We start from the raw sequence: 21149 nt of genomic DNA on the forward strand, positions 1-21149 counted from the left end.
ACATGATGTAATGTCCATATGGGCTTTTTTCTTTCTTGGTTGCATTTCTCTTCTTTAACTCTGGCCCCCTCTTCTTCCTCTGCTGGTTAATTTTGTTTATATTTCTAATGTTCTTATCCTTATAGCATGATTATATAATATTTTGCTGTATTGGAATGTATATGAATCATACCAACACCACGTCTTGTTTTTGCATCAACTCATAAAATCTGTTTCAACAGCGTTTTTTTGACTGAAGAATCTATTGCTTTGGACTCTTTGTTTCACTGTATTTGTTGTCAAGTTACACATTCAATTTGAATAGGATATTTACGATTTGCGTAGGGCTGCACAATCATTTAGAGGTGACATTTTTCAAGTGTTTGTACTTTGGGTTGTGAGTGCATTAAACATGCAAGTGTACAGGTGGAAATCAAGGTGCAACACGGTAATAGCATGCCTGAGTGCAAGGCCTTGACAGGTGTGTCTCAATTGAGGAAAATGATTCAGTGCATGCATAACAACATCAATTCCGTACACCAATACGAAAAGCACTTCATGTACCAGAATGCCCCACTCCCAAGTGACAAAAAGAAGCACAAACACAGTCAACAAAACCCACAACACCTGATGCACAGAAAATACTTATTCTCCCACCCAAATGCCACATTGGCCTGCACACCAATTAGCCAGGTACCCTGCCGGTTAAAAGTGCACAATCACATATGCATCTGATTGGAATTCAAAATGTTTTTCAGTACATATCTATGATTTAGTGTCATGGACATAATGGTATTATTGCATTGAAACACAAAAACGCATACACCAGTTCTATTTGTGTTAGTTGTACTAAAAGGGTCAAATGTCATGTTGGCTGTGAATGGGCCATGTCAAAGCCACTGCACACCACACACCCACCTCGCATTCTCACAATGTGCATTTCTGGTACCCGAAATAGGACATATGCTAGCTAAATTGCATTTTGCATGTGCATTTTTGTTTTCTTAAGTGAACACTATACAGCCTCTACCAACATGATATGGACAGAAGTATGATATTGTACACTTTTTGTTGCTCCTGTGCAGGTGATGCTGGTTATACCCTGGTGCCATGGTTGATGACCCCCGTGAGGCAATCACACAACCTTCACAAGCAGGTATACAACCGTGCCCAAGAACGTACTAGACGCACAATTGAACAGACATTTGGCCTGTTAAAGGCAAGGTTCCGCTGCCTGAGCAGATCGGGGGGAGCACTTATGTACAGCCCTGTAAATGTGGGAACGATAGTTCTTGCCTGTGCCATGTTCCACAACATGTGCATCAGGCACAACGTCCCACTGCCCCCCGACATGGACATGCACCCACCAGAGGCGGAGGAGGACAGTGATGAGGAGCTGCCAATTGCACAGCGCTGTGATGACATGGATGGATGTGTCGCACGAGATGAACTTATACACCCCTACTTCTGATCATCTGTGTCACACGCGTCACAGGCCAGCTAGCGCACTGGGCACTGCACATTAATAAAAGCACTCACTTACACTGAAAAATCAATGTCTAGTCATTATTTGTTTGCAACACCAACTCTAATTTGTGCTACGAAATATATACAAATGTGTAACGAGTTAACTCGTAATAATATCCACCCCAACTATCCCTCCCTACTATCCCCTCCCCAACTATCCCTCCCCACTCCCCCCAGCCCAACTATCCCTCCCCACTCACCCTCCGCAATTGTCTCTAGGCAACTCCTGTCATGTTTGGCAATGTTCTTTTCCACGAGTCACAGACAGGCACTCCCATGGCCTATTTTCTTCCCCTTTTTGGGTCAGGTGTGCGGCTGTGTTCCGAGCAAAACAGCTGCATGGAACGCCACCTTGGGCTGCTCTGTACCGAACTCGCAAGTGTCGTGCTTGTCGATGGTGCGGGGGTGGGGGGTGGAGGGGAGAGTGCCATGGGCCGTCCGTCCAGCAAAGCCTGGAATAACATGACCATTGTCTCTGCGATGGACGACATCACACTGTTCCCCTCACGTACCCTTCTTGACATCTGTACGATGGCACGCGTACAGCGCCCAAGTGCATGTGGCATTATAACGTTCACTGGCTTGGATGCTCTCGCGCATGAGCTGCGCCTCCTGAAGGTGCTGCTGCACCAGGGATGTTAGGGCATTCTGCTGTGGTGGGCTAATTGGGCCCACGGGGCTGAATAGCAGGGGCTCCTCAATGCTGTGGTCGGTGCTATCGCCTGTTTCCACAGCACCGTTGTCACCTCTGCAATGCACGCATGTGCACTGCCTTGTGGCTGTGGTGGCGGCATTGCAGCATATGGGCTGCCGGGGTGGGTGCAGCGTGTGGTGGCTCTGGTGTTGGTACCACTGGGGCCTGAGGTGGCTGTGCTGGAGGCACCACTGGGGCCTGAGGTGGCTGTGCTAGTGGCATCACTGGGGCCTGAGGTGGCTGTGCTGGTGGCACCACTGGGGCCTGAGGTTGCTCGACAGATGCAGCTGGGATCACAGTTGCAGTTGTTCCTGTGGAGTCCTGGGTTGAGGAGGTGGTGGTCCATTGGGTTCCTCTGCGTCAACGCCTGGTGCCCCATTGAGGTGCTGGGATGGGCAGCCTCATTGCCAGATCTGCATGAGGGAGTCATGAAGGCAGGTCGTGAGTGATGAGTGTGGATTGATGAGGCAGAGATTAATGCTCATGGTGGGGGACATGGCATGGTCACATATACTTGTGTCATGCATGCTGTGCAGATGGATGTGTGATGTACCTACATGGTGTGTGGTGTGCCAGAGATACTGTCGTGGTGTACTGGCAATTGCTGGCTAGGTTGTTAGGGGTGTGGCACACATGCTGTCTGATCTCGTGTTGGGGAGGGTTGTGCCATGGGTGGGATTACCATGTTCCTGCTGTTTGTAGCACTTACAGGGATAGGTGTCAATTTGTGCTCATGGGTCGGGCTGGCTAGGACGAGGGAGTCGCATGTTTCCATGGTGTGTGGTGAAGGTGCTTAGTTAGCACTGCGGACACACACCAATTTTGCTGTGGCAGGTGGCTGTGTGTCTGAGTGGCAGCAGGAGCATGTTCTGTTGGCGATTGCATTTGGGGTATGAGTGAGGGTTTGTGTGAAAGTGTATGTCGTTGTGTGCACCCAGGGTGCAGGTCTGGGGGGGTGGCTGGGCTGTATTGGTGTTGTGCACGACGCACTTGACATATTTTGCTGCTGTAGTGGGTGCAGGGTGGACAGGGAGGTTGATGTGACATTGGGGTTACTTGTACTCACCAGCCTCCTCAGATGTCATGGCTCTAGCCCCCGCAGCACCAACCCCTTCTATAGCCTCGAGGTGCAGCACACTGCTGCACGTCTCCTCCCAGGGCTGCAGGTGGATAGGGGATGCGCTGCTGCCACCTGTGGCCATACCCTTTCTGTGCTGGGCCGACAGGAGGTTGCACACCCTCAAGCGCAGGTCATCCCACCTGTTGTGGCAGTCACGCACATTGCAGGGGGTTGTGCCAACTGCTGTCACTTTCTGGGCAACCTCCTCCCAGATGGTCTTCTTCCGCAGCTGGGCCTGCCTGCATTTGTCAGTGGAGAAAAGTTTGTTTGCATGTTGAACAATGGTGTCCGCCAACATGTTGAGCTACGCACAGACTCTTGATGCCATGTCGTTTTATTAGATTCTGAGCTCAGGATTTAGGTTTGTAGCTTGTGCTTTCAGGATTGCAATAGATTGTGTTTTAGTAAAGGCCGCCGGTCGATTTCCTGCTCCGGTGATGACTATATTTTTGGTCACGGTAAATGCAGCACTGTTGTTTCCGGGCGGCTCTGGGACCGTGATGCAGGAATCAGAGTCACCGGCACCGAGGACGCCGATGTTGGCATTTTGGGGGTTTTGTTGGAATTACCGGCATGCAGGAGCCAAGGTTTCCGGCATGCCGGAAAGCGCGTGCACGCCAAAACTGAATAATCCGGTGTTTCCAGCATCAAGGGTTGACGGACAGAGTGGCACCGGCATGCCGGTAATTGCAATTTCTTACCAGCATAAGTGTAATGAGGCACAGCGTCTTGATCATGCAGGAACAACAAGCCAATCTTAGAGCCATTGGCATAAATTCTGCTGAGAAGTCCCGCTCATCAATTGGGTAGTCCGACAAATCCAATAAAGAGGTTAATGCCTCCAAAGTCTTGTGGGATTCCACCGGCCCAGTCTGGCGGATGTTCGAGTCATCCTTCAAGCTGCCTACTGTTGTTCTTGTTGACTTCTTAGGTTCCTTGCCTGTTTTGTCACAACAGCGACTATTCTTTGCTCTGTGGAGCGGTAAGCTCCAGAGGTATTTGAGAGTCGTTTGATTTCACAGTTAAACACACTTTTTTGATTCTTCGTTTTAGGCTGTTGTATGGCTCGTCCCACTCTTTTTCTCCTATTCGCACAAAAATTGGGATCAATTTGAGGCACCTGGCCTCGGGCCCCCAATAGCGACTCTGGCCTGATCTCATCCGCATCTGGGTTCTCGACTAAATAGCAAATATATCAAGCTAGGTCTAGTTGCTATCATGAACCTTCGGACGCGTCCCTTCTGGACTTCCTGGTCCCTGACACATAGGGGCTTGCACTCAGCAGTACTTCCAACATGGCTGTCAAACACGGAACACTGTTTGCCAGATTCCGCGTCGGACGATTCACGTTCTATAAAGCAGACACGCCCCCGCGTGTCTCAACTCTACCGCTTGCAGTGGCTAGACGTGTGCTGTCGTAGTTCTCTCTTGCTAACTTCATTGATTCCTGGTTCCCCTATTACTTCCTCCTCATTCATTCCTTCCCTTTTTGCCCTCACTTGCATCCCGGATCTCCGTGCACTCGCTTTCCGAGTACATGCTTCGTTGTTTCCTGGACATTCTGAATGATCCAGGAATCGGACGCTGAACGCACGCTGGAACCCGAGGACATACGCACAGAGTTATACAAGACCTGCACTGTGCGCAAGAAGACCCCACCGAAGAACTCTACTAAACAACGCAGACAGGTGAGAAGGGGGGAAACGTGTGACAGATTGAGACGCCAACAAACCGAAACTGACACGTACATGGAGGCGGCAGTCCAAGACCACATGCGCTGCATGCAGGAGTTAACAACAGAAGTTCAGAATCTCAAAGCCGAGAATGCCGCATTAAAACAATTAGTATTGTTACGTGATTCCGCGACCAGGAAAAGTGTATTGCTGGGCGGAGTAGTGGATAAATATGATGGTTCATCAAAAAACCTTTGTGGATTCCTAGATTCGTGTTTAGTCCAATTTACCTTTAAGCCCTAATACTTCTCCACCCCCAGGGCAAAGGCGGGCTTTATGATCTCGCATCTTTCCAGGAATGCATTAACTTGGGCTACGCCCCTGGTTAATTCTGGAGATGCCCTCCTGGATGACTATGATGGGTTTGTACAGGCTCTAAAGACCATGTTTGACCGCCCAGAACAGGTCTACAGCACCCAGGAACGCCTACTGGATTTCCAACAAGGTTCCCAGGATACGCTTAACTATGTAACATGCTTTAAACAACCGGCCAAGGAAGCAGATTGGTCCTCGGAGGCCTGCTTTACCCTTTTTCGAAGGGGACTGAAAGAAGATGAGCTAGCCAGGGTAGCTCGCCCAGGTTCCTTCAAATAAACTTCCGTATTCAGGAAAGGAAGGCGGAAAAGAAGAAGACTAAAGTGCCTTATCAAAAGACCTCCATAGAACCTTCCTCTAAACATGAGCCCACTCCTACCCTTACTACAGACCCAGACCCATGCAACTGGTGGCCTTCCGCGGACCTATATCCCCGCAAGAAAGATTGCGACGGATTCACACTGGGCTGTGTATCCATTGTGCCTCAGATAAACATCTTGTAAGAGAATGTCCTTTAGGTCCTCCACGGCGTTCGGGAAACGCCAGCTCCCGATCCTAGACGGAGCACAGCTTCGGGAGAGAGATGTTTGCTCCACATCTATTCCATCCTTGAACTCTCCTGAACAAAACAATCTTGTGATCTTGCAGGCCTTTCTATCGCCATCCAAGAAAGAAACTTACCCCATTTTTGGCATTGGTGGCTTGTGGAGCCATGGGGATATTTATAGATCAAGATTGGGTCACTACCCACCACATTCCATATGAAACTCGAGGCATCATGCAACCTGTACAGGCTATCGATGAAAGACCTCTCTCTTCAGGACCCATAACCCTACAAACCAAAGAGATCCAACTCTCGATAAGCCATCACCGAGAGGTGATCAAATTTGCCATCATAAAGTCTGCCCACTATCCAATGGTACTGGGTTTGCCCTGGTTACAGAAGCACAACCCATACATCAACTGGGCAGCAGGATCCTTGTTTCTTGATTCTGAGCACTGTATGTCTCACTGTCTATCCCTGGATTCCTCGTCGACATCTGAAGGTACGCTTACAGACCAGCAGGGCCCATTCACTGTCTCAAATATTATCCAGGTCCCCAGGGCCTATCAGGAGTACACTGATGTGTTTTCAACCTGCCATAGTTCAGGCCCTACCTCCTCACAGACCTGAAGATTGCGCTATTGATACTGAACCCTCAGTGGTGATTCCTTTCGAAAGGATGTTCAATCTATCCGAACCTGACAAAAGGGCCCTCCGAGAATACTTGGATACCAACCTTGAAAATGGCACCATAAGACCATCCAAATCTCCGGCGGGAGCTTCGTTGTTCTTTATTCCAAAGAAGGATACTAAGGAGCTTAGGCCTCGTCTTGATTATCGTGGTCTAAATCAATGCACCCTCAAGGATCGCTACCCATTGCCCTTAATCTGGGATATCCTGGAAGCGGTGAGAGGAGCTGTAATCTTCACGAAGTTGGATCTCAGAGGTACCTACCATCTGATCCGTATAAAGGAGGGTGACAAATGGAAAACAGCCTTTAGAACACCCTTTGGTCACTTTGAATACCTGGCCATGCCCTTCGGACTCGCCAATGCCCCAGCGGTCTTCCAACGTTTCATGGACCGGGTGTTCTCCGACATGCTATTCCTCTTCGTCATAGTCTACCTGGATGATATTCTGATATATTCCAAGGACCATTTTAAGCATGAAGAGCATGTCAAGGCAGTCTTACAGCGGCTACGTGAACATAACTCCTGGCTAAACCCGAGAAATGCCTTTTCCATGTCTCTACTGTTCACTATCTAGGATTTGATCTTAGTCCAGAAGGAATTGGCATGGACTCCTCAAAAGGTAAAAGCCATACTATCCTGGCCTGTTCCAACTACCGTGAAACATATTCAATCCTTCCTGGGGCTTGCCAACTTTTACCGGAAATTCAAACCTTCCTTTTCTGAGATAGTTCAACCGATTATTACATTGTTGAAAAAGGATACTCCCTTTCTTTGGACAGCAGCCCAAGATGAAGCGTTCCAAAGACTGAAGGCGGAGTTTACACAAGCCCCCGTCCTGGCTCAACCTGACATCGATCGACCTTTCCTAGTGGAAACGGATGCCTCCAACTACGCCATCGGAGCAGTTCTAAAGCAGGAATTCGAGGACAACTTAGAACACCCCATTGCTTATCTCTCGCGAACCCTAACTCCCAGCGAGACTCATTCTGTCTTGGAAAAGGAACTGTTAGCCATCCGTCAAGCCTTCACAAAGTGGCGTCATCTGCTCCTGGGAGCAAAACATCCTGTTCAGGTCTGTACAGACCATCAGAATCTTCAAGTTTCACAATCTCTGCAATGTAGGAATAGTCGTCAAGCCCGTTGGGCCTTCTTCTTCGTCCAGTACCAGTTCCAAATCCATCATGTCCCTGGAACACACAACATAATTGCTGACGCCTTATCCCGACATCCCGACTACGAGACTCTTGAAGATCGATCCTTCCCAAAGATGTTTCCCCACACAATTTTTGTATGCCCAAGCAATCAGTCTCCTGGAAGACATTCGGATTCAAACCTAGTCCTCTGAGATCTGGAAGGAATTTACAGGGAAGAATCAATGGAATCTTCGAACAAAGGACAAGTATTTGTTCAAGGATAATGGCCTGGTCATCCCCACACAGAGACTGCGACAAAGGATTATAAGCCTCTGTCACGATACCCTTCACTCAGGACATCGTGGCATCACCAACACTCTCCGTTTGATACAAAGACAATTTTGGTGGCCAAAGATGAAGGTTGACGTCCAACTGTACATCCAAGCCTGTGCAATCTGCAATCAAAACAAGCATGATAACAAGAGACCGGCGGGTCTCCTACTTCAACCAACACTACCAACAAGGCCCTGGGAATACATCTCTACGTACTTTATCGTGGAATTGCCACCCTCCAGGGGATACACGACTATCCAGGTCACCATTGATCTATTCACTCATATGGCTCATTTTACACCATTATATAAACTACCATCTTCCTCAGAACTCGCTGGAATCTTCCTGGAACACATATTCCGACTTCATGGACTCCCTTCCAAGATCATATCAGACAGAGTACCTCAATACATATCCCAATTTTGGAAACACATATGCCGTATACTAGGAATCCAACGTGCCCTCTCCTCAGGTTATCATCCACAGACTAATGGAGCTACAGAACGTGTGAACAAAACCCTAGAGCAATATCTTCGTTGTTTCACCACCAAGGTCCAGGACGATTGGTCACTCTTAAAACCTGTGGCTGAATTCGCCTACAACAATTCGGATCACTTGGCTGCCAAGACCAGCCCTTTTTTTGCAGCCAAGGATTCCACCCTTCGGTTCTACCATCCATTCTCCCACATCCTACACCAGTACTTACAGTTGACTCCTCGATTGAAACTCTCATCAACGTACACAAGGAATCCAAGGAACACCTAGAAAGGGCCCAAACTATCACCAAGCATTATGCAGACTCCAAAAGAAGACCAGGGCCTTCTTATGCAGTGGGTGACAAGGTCTGGCTATCCTCGAAACTACTACCTCGACACTTACAACCAAATAAGCTGGCTCCCCGGTACCATGGCCCCTTTTCCATAAAGCAAATTATTAATCAAGTGGTCTTCCGACTCAAACTACCAGACTCCTGGAAGAGGACCCACCCAGTGTTTCACACGTCTCAAATGAAACCCTACGTCTATTCCTCCCGGACTGCTCCAAGGTCTACCCCTGTAATTGTCGATGACCAGCTAGAATACGAAGTGTCCAGGATATGTGACTCCAGGTACAGACGTGGTCAGCTACAGTATCTGGTTGAGTGGAAAGGGTACCCTCCCAGTGAACGCACCTGGGAACCAATCTCAAACCTAAATGCCCCCAGATTACTCAAAAGGTATCATCTTATACACCCAGGCAAACCTGGAGGAACAGGCCTTCGGAGGAGGCATGCTGTCATGAACCTTCAGACGCGTCCCTTCTGGACTTCCTGGTCCTGACACGTAGGGGCTTGCACTCAGCAGTACTTCCAACATGGCCGTCAAACACGGAACGCTGTTTGCCAGATTCCGCGTCGGATGTATCACGTTCTATAAAGCAGACACGCCCCGCGCGTCTCAATGCTACCACTTGCAGTGGCTAGACGTGTGCTGTCGTAGTTCGCTCTTGCTAACTTCATTGATACTGGTTCCTGGTTCCCCTATTACTTCCTCCTCATTCATTCCTTCCCTTTTTGCCCTCACTTGCATCCCGGATCTCCGTGCACTTGCTTTCCGAGTACACGCTTCGCTGTTTCCTGGACTTCCCGGACATTCTGAACGATCCAGGAATCGGACGCTGAACGCACGCTGGAACCTGAGGACATACGCACAGGGTTATACAAGACCTGCACTGTGCACAAGAAGACTCCACCGAAGAACTCTAATAAACAACGCAGACAGGTGAGAAGGGGGGAAACCTGTGACAGTGGCTCAATATTAGGAGGAGACAAGGGGGATCCGTTCAGCAGCACTAGCAGTTCTAGGCAGTAGCGCCTCTTCTGTAGGCTCAGAGACCTCTCTAATTTGCTGCTCCAACAACATCGTTTTTATCCACACTCTTTATTTGGTGGACTTGGGGGGACTATTTTGATGTCCATGTGGGAGCCGGTTTGTTTTGAGGTAATTGGCCAGTCGGCCTTATAACCCTAGACGCTTTGTGCATGATTTCCTTGTGATTCAACGCCCCATAATACGCTGCCTTTAACGCCGTTATAAACACCTCAATGAAGAGGACTTTTGAATGCAGCATTGCTATGAGGGTAGCTTGATCCTTCATCGAATCATTAATTGCTTCATACATTTTCAAAAAGGGGGCTAGAGCGATAGTTAGCATATCCATCACATTTTGTGAATCCACCATCGTGAACTCTTCACTCTTCTGATTGTGGTTCCTACCCGCTCTACCCCATCTACTAGGCGGTGAATCATAAGAAGAGTATGAGTGGTCTTCTGAGGAGTTCAATTCCAGTGAAGCAGTTCTGCTCATGCCTGCTGCCTCTCCTGCTGAACCCTCCAGTCTTGTAGAATCGAAGTTATTATCCAAAGTAGTGGAGTGATTTACACTTTGCCGCAACCTTTGGAACAGGACAAAGACAATGTTCACCAACGTGCCCCCAATCCTTCTTACTGGCATCAAGGTGAATGGTTTTACACCATTTGGGTCCATGAACTTAATCAGTCTTTCAATTTTGGCAATGTCTTGTTTCAGTGAGGTCTCCAAGGAACAAATTGTATTTTTATCCCTCACCTGGCCTTGATTGCTCAGAGTGCTGCTGGAATGTGGTAATTGATTTCCTCTATCCCCCAACATAGGTGTTTCCAACTCCTCCACCAGGCCTTCCAACCCTTCAATTAATTATGCATCTGTAACATCTAGTGAACAATATCGATCAAAATGACTGCAGCCATCACCTGAGTTTGCCAAATTTTGGGGCAGCGGCACAGTTTTCCCCCCAGCATTTATTGCCCACCACCTCCAAGAGTCTTTTCCCCCCATAGATTTTTTTCCAACCGCTTGCATCGGGTTGGGGGGGTTAACAAGTTCGCCAGTAAAGAGTTAGAGGGGAGGTGGAGTGTCGTTAGCGGTGGCAGCGACGTGGGCATCTCTGCTTGTAATAACTCGTTGGATTCTAAGAGGGCCACTTCCTCTCCAGCTTTCACCGACACATCCCCCTTCTCCACCCCTTCATGGCTCCTAGTACATGCATCTAGGGGGTCACTTGCCCTGGTGTTAGAATTCAAGCGGTACTGTGGAGGCTCTCTGACCTGCGGAGCTCCAGGGGCGTCAGATCCACTCTATTAGCCTTAGTCATGCTTGTCTCCAATTCTGTACCTGCGGCCGATACAATAGTTGAGTAATAAACAGGAATCAAGGCCCCAGTTGTTCCGGTGTAGGCCAGATTCACCCCCCCTCCTGTTTCTATCTCAACAATGTGAGGGGGGCGGGGGGGTTCGCAATTGGGGTTGCTGTACCGGGGCATGACCAGAAGCCGATCGTGGTCCTCAACCTGGGACACGGTTGGCATTTCTATCTTCATTCGCATCCCGCAGCTGTTTGTTTTTTAGGGCGGCGGAGAGGATGCCCCCTCACTCGGGATGTAAGGGAGGGTATGGGGAGCTCCAGTCTTGGTCCATTGCCAACACCTCTAAGAATGTCTGAAGTCTGTCTTGTAAGGGCCCCCTAGAGCCGAATTCAGCAAGAGAGGCCAGTGCAGGCTTACCTCCCATCTCCTTCGAATCCAGCCAGCGCTGTCCTCGGAGCCACAGTATCTGACAAGCAGAGGCTGGCTTGGCTGGTCACTTCCATCACTTGCCTCACGCAGCAACTTCTTAGGTTACCCCTTTCTGCCATATGCACTCAGGGAGACCAATGCGAGTTACTCCTTCACTACGGCACTCAAGCAGCTTCTGGCCACTGACTGGTGAGTGACTGGACTCGCCTGCTGGACACCCACACTAGCGCTCTGCCCCCCCAGTGGCTTTTTATAGAAGTCTTTAAAAGAGTAGCAACAACCGCTCTCTCCAGTACGACAGTTCAAATTGTGCGTCTTCTGTTAACAAAAATTGGCCACAGCCCAGATTCCCAAGGCACCAAATTAAAAAAGTAATGTCTGCCCTGGTGGGATCAAGCGGCACCATCACAGCGGCCGAATCAGCGGCGTGCTAGTTTCCATGTGCCCTTATGAGTGCGTCTTTAAATGTATTTCCTCTCGCTGCAGCATACTTCTTCTTTGGCCCCAAGTTGTGGTCCATGCTACATACAGCTTGATCACCTAACATGTGCTGCTGGTTAGCATGGATCCCCGACCAGCTGTTGAACAAACTGCCAAAGCACCTGCTTGTTCTAGGATTGTGAAATATGAGTTGTGGGCCTATTTTCCCTTGGTTTTCCCAATGTGGAATTTAAGGGTGCTAGACCCTGAGCCAAAAAGGATTAGATGTATTCTCTGTCTCAGGAAGCATATGATATTGTGGAGAATTACTGCCCTTCAATTTAACCCATGGATGGAACGGGGGAGCTTGTCGTATCCCCTTTATGCTACCTCCAGGGGTTGCATCATGGAGCAGATGGAACTCCTTGGCATCCAGTTTTCCCCAGCCCTTTTTTACCGGTAACAAACTGGTGACTTCACAGTAATCAATTTGAATGAAATCTGGTTGCATTTTTACATATTTTGTTTTCAGCTGCACATGCCTGTGCTTACATGCTGCCGATATCAGAATGATTTAAAATATATCATATATACATTATTACTGAATTAGACTATCAGCGCAGAAAATCACAATAAATTGATGTATGTACGTACCTTCCATTTTGTCTAAAGAACTCCTCTTCAAATTCCCTTAGTTTTTTTCGAATTTTCTTTTTCTCCTCCCTTGCTTCATGCAGCTGTTCCATGAGTTCAGGGCTAAAAATTAGAAACATAGGCATAATGGGAATATTGTGAAAACAAATATCAGTCAATGGAGTGGGTGTGAAAATGTGGAAAAACATAGTTTTACATGTGTGTTTCTTTTTATACATTCTCAATTTTTCTCTCACAGACAACTATTTAAATGAATATACAGATATAAAGGGAATCGACATACACATGAGGCTAACAACAATTCTCCTTTATTTTTATCTGGGGAGGTGAACAAAGAGTAAGCAGTTTAGGGTATGGCAAAGATTTCCATCCAATAGGAATTCCCAAATGACGGGAAAAACACTTGCTTTGTGTATAGGCGCTTTACAAATAAACAATACCATACCATGCACCTCAACACAATATTAGAAGCAAGTTAAGTATACACCCCCCCAGTCCCATACCGACCCCACCAAAACACCTCAACACATACCACAAAAAGTTCAAACTTTTGGTAGTTAGAACTTTTTGTGGTGTGTGTTTTAGGTCTTTTGGTGGGCTCAGTAATTTTAACTCGGACATTTCGTCCTATTCCTAACTTTATGCTGGCCCCTGATTTATTCAAAAGCTCTATCAAACTGCAGAATGCTCCCACACAAGGGTGGTGGTTCCCGTTACTTGGTGTCAGAGTTGGCCAGTGTTAGGCAGAAACCTGTGCAGTTCCCTCTGGGACCACTGCAAAAGATTTAAGACTACAGGTGTTTGGCAGTAAACCCACTTGGTAGCAGTCTGTACCACACAGATTCACTCGATAGCTGTAGCTGAGCAGTCAGACTTCCCTCAAGAAGAGTTAGGCAGTATACAGAGTATTCACGATAGGTCAAGAGAACACAGTAGAACAAGTAAACACTGACCAGGGCTTGGTATACAAGAGATATAATTATTTATTTAAAACCACATCTAGAAAAACACACAGGCACTAATAGTAAGCAATTCAAAAACACGGTCACTAAAAGATATACACTCCCTTAAAAGAATATTAGACAAGTCTTAAGTAAAGCCCCACTTATTTTCAGACAGCGGTGAGAGCTTAACGTAGATGGCACTCTAATAGTTCGTTTTAAAAAGGGAGAGAAAAGCATAGAACAAATTGAAACAGATCCCAACGCTTTTACGAGAACATAACAAGAGAGGAAGGCAAAGTAAAACCGTGAATTCAGAGTCAGTAGGCTGGATCCGCTTTAAGAGGATCGAAACGAAATGTGTCCAAGGTCACACGGTTGCAGTGCACAAAAGTCTTGAAAAGGTTCAAAAAGGAGTTTGACCAAAGAAAGGGACCAGTTAGAGGGTCAAGGCGGCCAGCCCAGTCCAGAAGGTTAAGGAGTTATTACCTTGTAGCAATCTTTAGAAAGGGAGGCCTGGCGGACACGGTACCTTAAAGTGGGGAGAAGACTCCAGCGGGGGCAGTTGTTCCTGGCAGCGGGTGCAAGTCGGTGCTTCGTCCGGGGGAAGAGAAGCTCTTGTCGTGGAGGAAGACAGGAGTCCGTTGCACTGCCAGGGAAGAAACCAGCCGCAGAGTTTCTCAGGTAAAAGGAGCGGTCCGTTGATTCGCGGTTCAGTGGGAAGTGGCTATCCGACCGCCGGGTTGCTTGGCACGGGCAGTTCGACCACAAACCGGTCTGGGGTGCGAAGAAGGAAGGTAAAACTGGTTGTGCCCACCAGTCAGGGGAAGAAGCCTCTCCAGCCAGGAGATCTTCTCTGTCGTCGGGAAGTGGTGAGTCGGTTCCGCAGGGCTCCACCGGTGGTGTCATCGTGGTAGGTCGGCTCAGCTTCTCCCTCGTCAGATTCTCAGGTCCTGTGGCGACTTCTGAAGTTCCAGTCCCCAAAGCCCTGCTTTTATGCAGCATACCCCCATTCACTCAGCCTAGCTGTCAATCAAACATGCTAAGTGGTGAGCGACTTGAGTTACCAAGGTAACTCAGTCCAGGGTGCTTAAACCCCCTCCCACACCCCCTGTGGTATCCAGACAGAGTGGCACCACTTTTGGAGGCTTCTGTGGAGAAGCCTGCCAAAAAGTGAAACAAAGGGCTCGACTTGGGTTGGAGTCACAGAAGAGAACACAAACGCCATTTCAGAATCGAGTCCTGGCAAAAAATACCAACCGGTGAATTAATATTAATTAAATAAACCGGCGGTATGTTCAAGGCTATGAGAATTAAATAATTAAAGTTGGTAGCCTCGCACAATGGGAAAATCCCATAGGAAAATATTCGCGGTCGAATATAAAAAGTAGTTTCCACTGCCACCAGCCAAAACTCAATCAGGGGGAACGGAGACGTGACCCCTCGACTAACAGACCCCGGGGCAATCAAATTGCCCCAACCAGTATGTCCACAATATGATGGTTTGTACTGGTTTTGGTTAATAATTTGGGACTAGTGAAGCCAATGGTGACTTTACATGCCCTGGGAGACAGTAGTCAGTCCCAGGGTATGGAGTCTATGGTGGGGTGTCACTATGACACCCCTGTGTTACTGCACAGAGGGTGCTGTGTAACACACATAATAAAACCACATGAGACCCTATGGAGTAAAGGACCCCATAGCCCATAAAACACATTAACAGTCAAAGGAACACCATAAATCATGTCCCAGAGTGGGAGAAAAAGAGTCTCACTCTTGGCAGGAGAAAAATACAAACTCCAGAAATCCAGCAAAGCTGCTGGGGGACTCCCTAGGTTAGGAAATTCAGCCTAAAGAGAGAATTCTCCCTAACAGCCAGATGCAGAGAGGTTGATTCCCTTTGGTATGCATTCTGTATAAGATGCATATATGTCAGTGATTACATAGGTGGGTCACTTGATGCACCTTTGGAGAATGGGAATTTGAAAAGTTGTGTAAGGCAAAAAAAAAGCTTTATGTCTCGTTGTACCGTCGCTGAACACAAAACAGAGAGGGAGGCTGAAGGCAAGCTCAATGGAAGATACTGGAGAAGAGAAAAGGGATTACCAGTAGCAACCCAGAGAAAGGAGACACCCCGAGAAAAAAATCTGAAAAGGAAGGAAGAAGGGGATATGTTAAGGTGACGGAGAAGAAAGCGTAAGAGGGGAACAAGAACCAATGAAAGCGAAGGTGTAAGTGATAGATAGGTCCTGGAAAGTACCAAGGTGCAGAACCATCTGAAAAAGAGACTTGGGGTTAAAGAAGAGATGGGCATTGGAAGTGTGATTACAGAGGAGTATGAAATACTGTTAGGCAGAAACCTGTGCAGTTCCCTTGGGCACCACTGCAAAAAGTTTAAGACTACAGGTGTTAGCAGTAAACCCAATTGGTAGCAGTCTGTACCACCCAGATTTACCTGGTAGCTGTGGCTGAGCAGTAAGACTTCTCTCAAGAAGAGTTAGGCAGTATATAGAGTATACACATTAGGTACAAAAACCAGTAGCACAAGCAAACACTGACCAGAGCTTTGGTATAAAAGTATATAATTATTTATTAAAAAACACACTTGTAAAAAATACACTGGCACTAATATGTCAAGCAAGTTCAGACACAGTCACTAGAAATATATACACCTCCCTGATTAATTATTTGACAAGTCTAAGTTAAGACACCACTTATTTGCAAAACAGAGGTGAGCGCGTAACCTTAGATGGCACTCCAATAATTCAGTTTAAAAAGGGAGAGCAAAGGTAGAAATAGGGAAACACACAATACCAACACTTTTTAAAGAACCACAGCAAGTCAAGAAAGGCAGGGTCTACTGTAGAGCAAAAAGTTCATAGGTCAGGCCCACTCTTGGAGAGAGCAAGTCGGAATGTGCCCAAGATCACACAGTTGAAGTACACTTTAAAAGTCTTTGCAGATAGTTCAAAAAGGAGTTAGATCAGTTCAGAAAAGTTAGTTAACAGGTCCGAGGTCACCCCAGGATAGAGAGTCAAGGATTTATGGGACACCTTGAACAGTCTGTTGCAAGGGAGACCAGGCGGGACACAGTACCTGAAATGGTGAGAAAGCTCCAGCGGGGGCAGTTGTTCCTGGCAGCGGGTGCAAGTCGGTGCTTCGTCCAGGGGAAGAGAAGATCTCGACGTGGAGGAAAGCTGGAGGTCGTTGCACTGCCAGGGAAGAAACCAGCCGCTGAGTTTCCCGGTTAAAAGGTACTACCCTTTTATTCGCGGTAGTGGTGAAGCGTGGCTATCCGGCCGTCGGGGTGCTTGGCACGGGCGATTCGACCACGAGACGATCCAGGAAGGGGAAAAAGGCGAACTGGTTAACCCCACCAGCTCAAAGGAAGAAGACTCTCCTGGAAGAAGATCTTCTCTGCCGTTGGGAAGTGGTGAGTTCGGTTCAGCAGGGCTCCACCGGTGGTGTCGTCGTTGCAGGTCGGCTCAGCTTCTCCCTCTTCGGATTCTTTAGGTCCTGTGGCGACTTCTGAAGTTCCAGTCCCCAAAGCCCTGTTTTTATGCAGAAAACCCCCATTCATCAGTCCTAGCTGTCAATCAAACCTGCTAAGTGGTGAGCCGGGCGGCTCACCACTGGGCCAATCACATAAGAGTGCGACTTGAGTTGCCGAGGCAACTCAGTCCAGGGTGCCTATTCCCCCCTCCCACACATCCTCACATCCTGTGGACCCAGAGAGAGTGGCACCACTTTTGGAGGCTTCTGTGCAGAAGCCCGCCAAAAGTGAAACAAAGGGCTCCACTTGGGTTGGAGTTACAGAGGCGAACACAAACGCCATTTTAAAACCGAGTCCTGGCAAAAAGACCCAACCGGGAAATAAATATTAAATAAATAACCCAGCGGTATCTTTAACATTGCACCAAAAAAGTGGTGCGTTAAAAATGAAAGGGAAAATCCAATAGGAAATATTCAGGTGGAATATTTTGCGTGGTAACCATTGCCACCAGCCAGAAACTCGACAAGGGGGGACTGGACAGTGCCCCCTTGAAAAACAGACCCAGGGGCAATCAAATTACCCCTACCAGTACTTCCACAATATGATGGTTTGTACTGGTTCTGTTCAAAATTTAAGACTAGTAAAGTCAATGGTGACTTTACATGCCCTGGGAGACAGTAGTCAGTCCCAGGGTATGGAGTCTATGTTTTGGGGGCCACTATGACACTCCTGTGTTACTGCACTGAGGGTGCTGTGTAACACACTTAACAAAAACACATGAAGCCCTATGGGGTAAAAGACCCCACAGCCCATAAAACACATTACAAAGTCAAAGGGCATTCTCAGATCATGCCTAAGAGTGGGAGAAAAAGAGTCTCACTCTTAGCAGGAGAAAAAAATTAACCCCAAAAATACAGCAAAGCTGCTAGGGGACTCACTAGGTTTGGGAAATTAGCCTTTACAGAGAATTCTCCCTAACAAATACCACTGGTGAGGTTGCTGATTTAAGGAAAATAAATGAGGGTGGAATCCATAATATTCACACCAAGAAAGTTAAGCAGGAGGGAAAAAATCCATAGTAAGAACATTAACCGTATGTAATTTCTCCTTCAATGGATTGCTTTGTCCTGCAGATTCCTCATAAGATAGACTCCCAAAGCAGTATAGTGTGCAGAGATGGGATGAAAGTCCTTGAACAAGGAAGGTCTGTAGGGCCACACAGCCAAAAAGGGCATCTACGCCACGTGCCATGTCAAGGCAGTAATGCTTGGTAAACGTGTGAAATGACGACCACGTCGCACCCGGCAGAGGTCTCCTACTGGAACGCCCCTTTGCAGCGCATAAGAAGCTACCATGCCCCTGGTGGAATGGGCTTATATGCCAGTGGTAGTACCTTCCCTGCCTGCTGGTAACACTATGCGATGCTGGTCTGATCAGACACAGCAAACCCCTTTCTGGACAGGGAGAAAACCACAAAAAGGTGGTCAATTTGCCTGAATTGAGCTGTCCTTGCCACAAAATAACTAAGGGCCTCTATGCGTCCAACCTGGGTAGCCTCTCGTCATCTTTGGAATGATGAGGGGGTGGGTAAAACACTGGCAAGTCTATGCTTAGTAACACGTGAAATTCAGAGATTACTTTAGGCAGGAATCCTGGTCGCACCTTTACTGAAACTTTCTCCTTGTAGAATTGGAGGAAAGGTGGCTTACAGGATAGCGCCTATAGCTCACTAACACGTCTGTCAGATGTGATTGCAAAGGGAAAGGCAGTTTTCAGTGTGAGCAACCTAATCGAGCATGAGAGCATGGGCTCAAACGCAGCCGCCTTCAAGAAGGTAAGAACAAGTTAAGATCCGAGTCAGCAACAACAAACTGAGTGGCCGGGAACCTATTTACAAGGCATTTCAGGAATTGAGACATAACCGGGATTGTGAAGAAAGATCCTTGATCCAGGGACCTCTTAAAAACACACAAAACCGCCAAGTAACCTTTGACTGTTGCAACCTGAAGGCCTGATGAGGTCAGTGATAAAAGGAAATCCATCACTGAAGTGGTGGGGCAAGACATAGGATCAATCTCGCATTCCCTGCACTATGCCTCAAATCCTCTCCATCTGCACGCATACAGAGGTCTTGTAGATGGTCTGCATGCAGCCGATTCACGGGATCAAGTCTCTTCTCCCCAGAGGGGAGCCCTTCCCTGTAAGGCTAGGCAGGTGAGCCTGCTATGCAACATTCCCCCTAGGGGTGGTGGTAAGCAGGACCTCTCCTCTTGGAGACAAGGACTCCCATTCCGTCAATGAACTCCCTAAACCCCTCTGTGAACAACCAGTAAGACCATCACAACTTCCTGAGAACCATCTGTGAGAAACCAAAGGGTGTCCCACCCGCTAGTCATCGGGCACTTGTCATCCAGGTGGGCAGGGCACAGCCATTGCTTTTGGATCCAGTTCCTGGGGGTGGACCAGTTCAGGAGGATCACCTGGGTCAGAGGTCTTCGAGGAGTGGGGGGGGAGACAGCCGATGGTGAGATGCATATTCCCCCCTTTTTTGTTCATCTACCCCATCCTATTTTGTCGTATTTTCCAAAGTCTCAACTGCCCCCTTGCCTCTTTTTACACAAACACTGTGCCGAGGAAGAGGGTGAGAGAGTAACCAGACTAACTCTCTCACTGTCAGTGGCTGACCTTACCTCCTTGGGTTTGGTGTCCTTAGGTGAGAAGAGGTAAGGCCTGTCCTTTTAAGTCCACTGTGCAACCCAAATATGCAAATCAGGGGGGTGCAAGGGCCACCAAGAGAGCCAGGCCTCAAGGGAAAAAAAAATCCAGCGGAAAAACCTGAGCGATGAATGCAGTCCAAAGGATTGAAGCTGAATGCGTAGCGTGGAGGATTTGCAATATGCAGCTGACGAGGAATAGTGTCGAAGAGTAGGAGATGCAGTGATAGTTTATCCACTGAAGCAACTAACAGCACTGTAGGACTGAATGGCAGTGCAAGGAATGAGCACCGGTAGTAGAGAAATGAGGAGGAGCCAGAGGGAGAGGAGCGGGCAGGAAGAGGGCGGAACGGAACAAGGAAAATGAGAAACACAGAAGCTGTCGAGCCCAGGAACTGGAAACAAGGAGGAGAGCGGGCGAGGCAGGAGACAGAATAACACAGCCGAGGCTGTGAAAAGGAAGGAACAAACTGAGCATATAGCAAACCACGGGGATGGTTGCAATGCACAGCCTACCTGTCCCGGGCCTCCCTTATTTCTTGATCGAGAGCTTCCGACCTGGATGCAAACGTGGTGAGGTCACTGCGCTACGTACGCTGTTGGGCGCCATCTTGGTCTGGGATCCCCTTCTCCATCGTTTCCATAGCGACACTTGACTAAAGAGACTCCAAAGTCGGGGGCAGCCGGCGGAATGTATTACACTCACGTTGTACTGGGCATGTCCTGTTAATCGGGTCAGGTAAAGTCAGGCACTTTACATTAAGTGCATACACCTGATGCCTTTCATTTGTGTGAGGAGAGCTAACTGGTAACGCTTAAAGACACACTCTGAGCAAGGCAGAACATAAGTATGATCAGAACTTCCGGGACAAAGGCACACCTACTGGAGCAGAGCAACGGACCAAGGGACAAGAGCAGCAGGCCGAAAGCCCCAAGGCTTCCCTACTGGAGGTCACTGTCTCTGACAGAAATCGCATAACATGAAAGAAGCACACACAGCCGGTGGGTTTGCAAGCGACCTGAGAGACCGGTGTGTGTTAAAGCGAAAGAAGTAGTAACATCGAATCTCATCCACACGTGTGTGCATCCTTCACTTATGATGTAAAGAAAGGCAGACCTGTGAATGAACTTTGAAGTAAAAGGCAGCTGTGAGATCAGCAATACTAAGTACCGGAGTGGTCCGGTGAAAACAAGTTACTTACCTGTAACCATTGTTCTCCAGCATGGGTCTGGCATGGATTCACATGCTCATGAATATTCCCAG

General features: G+C 48.0%; 1 protein-coding gene across 7 annotated transcripts in view; it reads right to left on the reverse strand.

Annotated features, from left to right (window-relative positions):
* The window catches only part of FAM13A (family with sequence similarity 13 member A), a 2868510-nt gene that overhangs the window by 41238 nt on the left and 2806123 nt on the right, over window positions 1-21149 (reverse strand). For all 7 annotated transcript variants that reach the window (XM_069630746.1, XM_069630744.1, XM_069630745.1 and 4 more), the window contains one exon: window positions 12738-12839. In XM_069630746.1, coding sequence (XP_069486847.1) covers window positions 12738-12839 — 102 coding nt within the window. The remainder of the gene's footprint in view (window positions 1-12737; window positions 12840-21149) is intronic.

Source organism: Ambystoma mexicanum, chromosome 6q (genome assembly GCF_040938575.1).
Source record: "Ambystoma mexicanum isolate Mex_15411 chromosome 6q, UKY_AmexF1_1, whole genome shotgun sequence".
NCBI lineage: Eukaryota > Metazoa > Chordata > Amphibia > Caudata > Ambystomatidae > Ambystoma > Ambystoma mexicanum.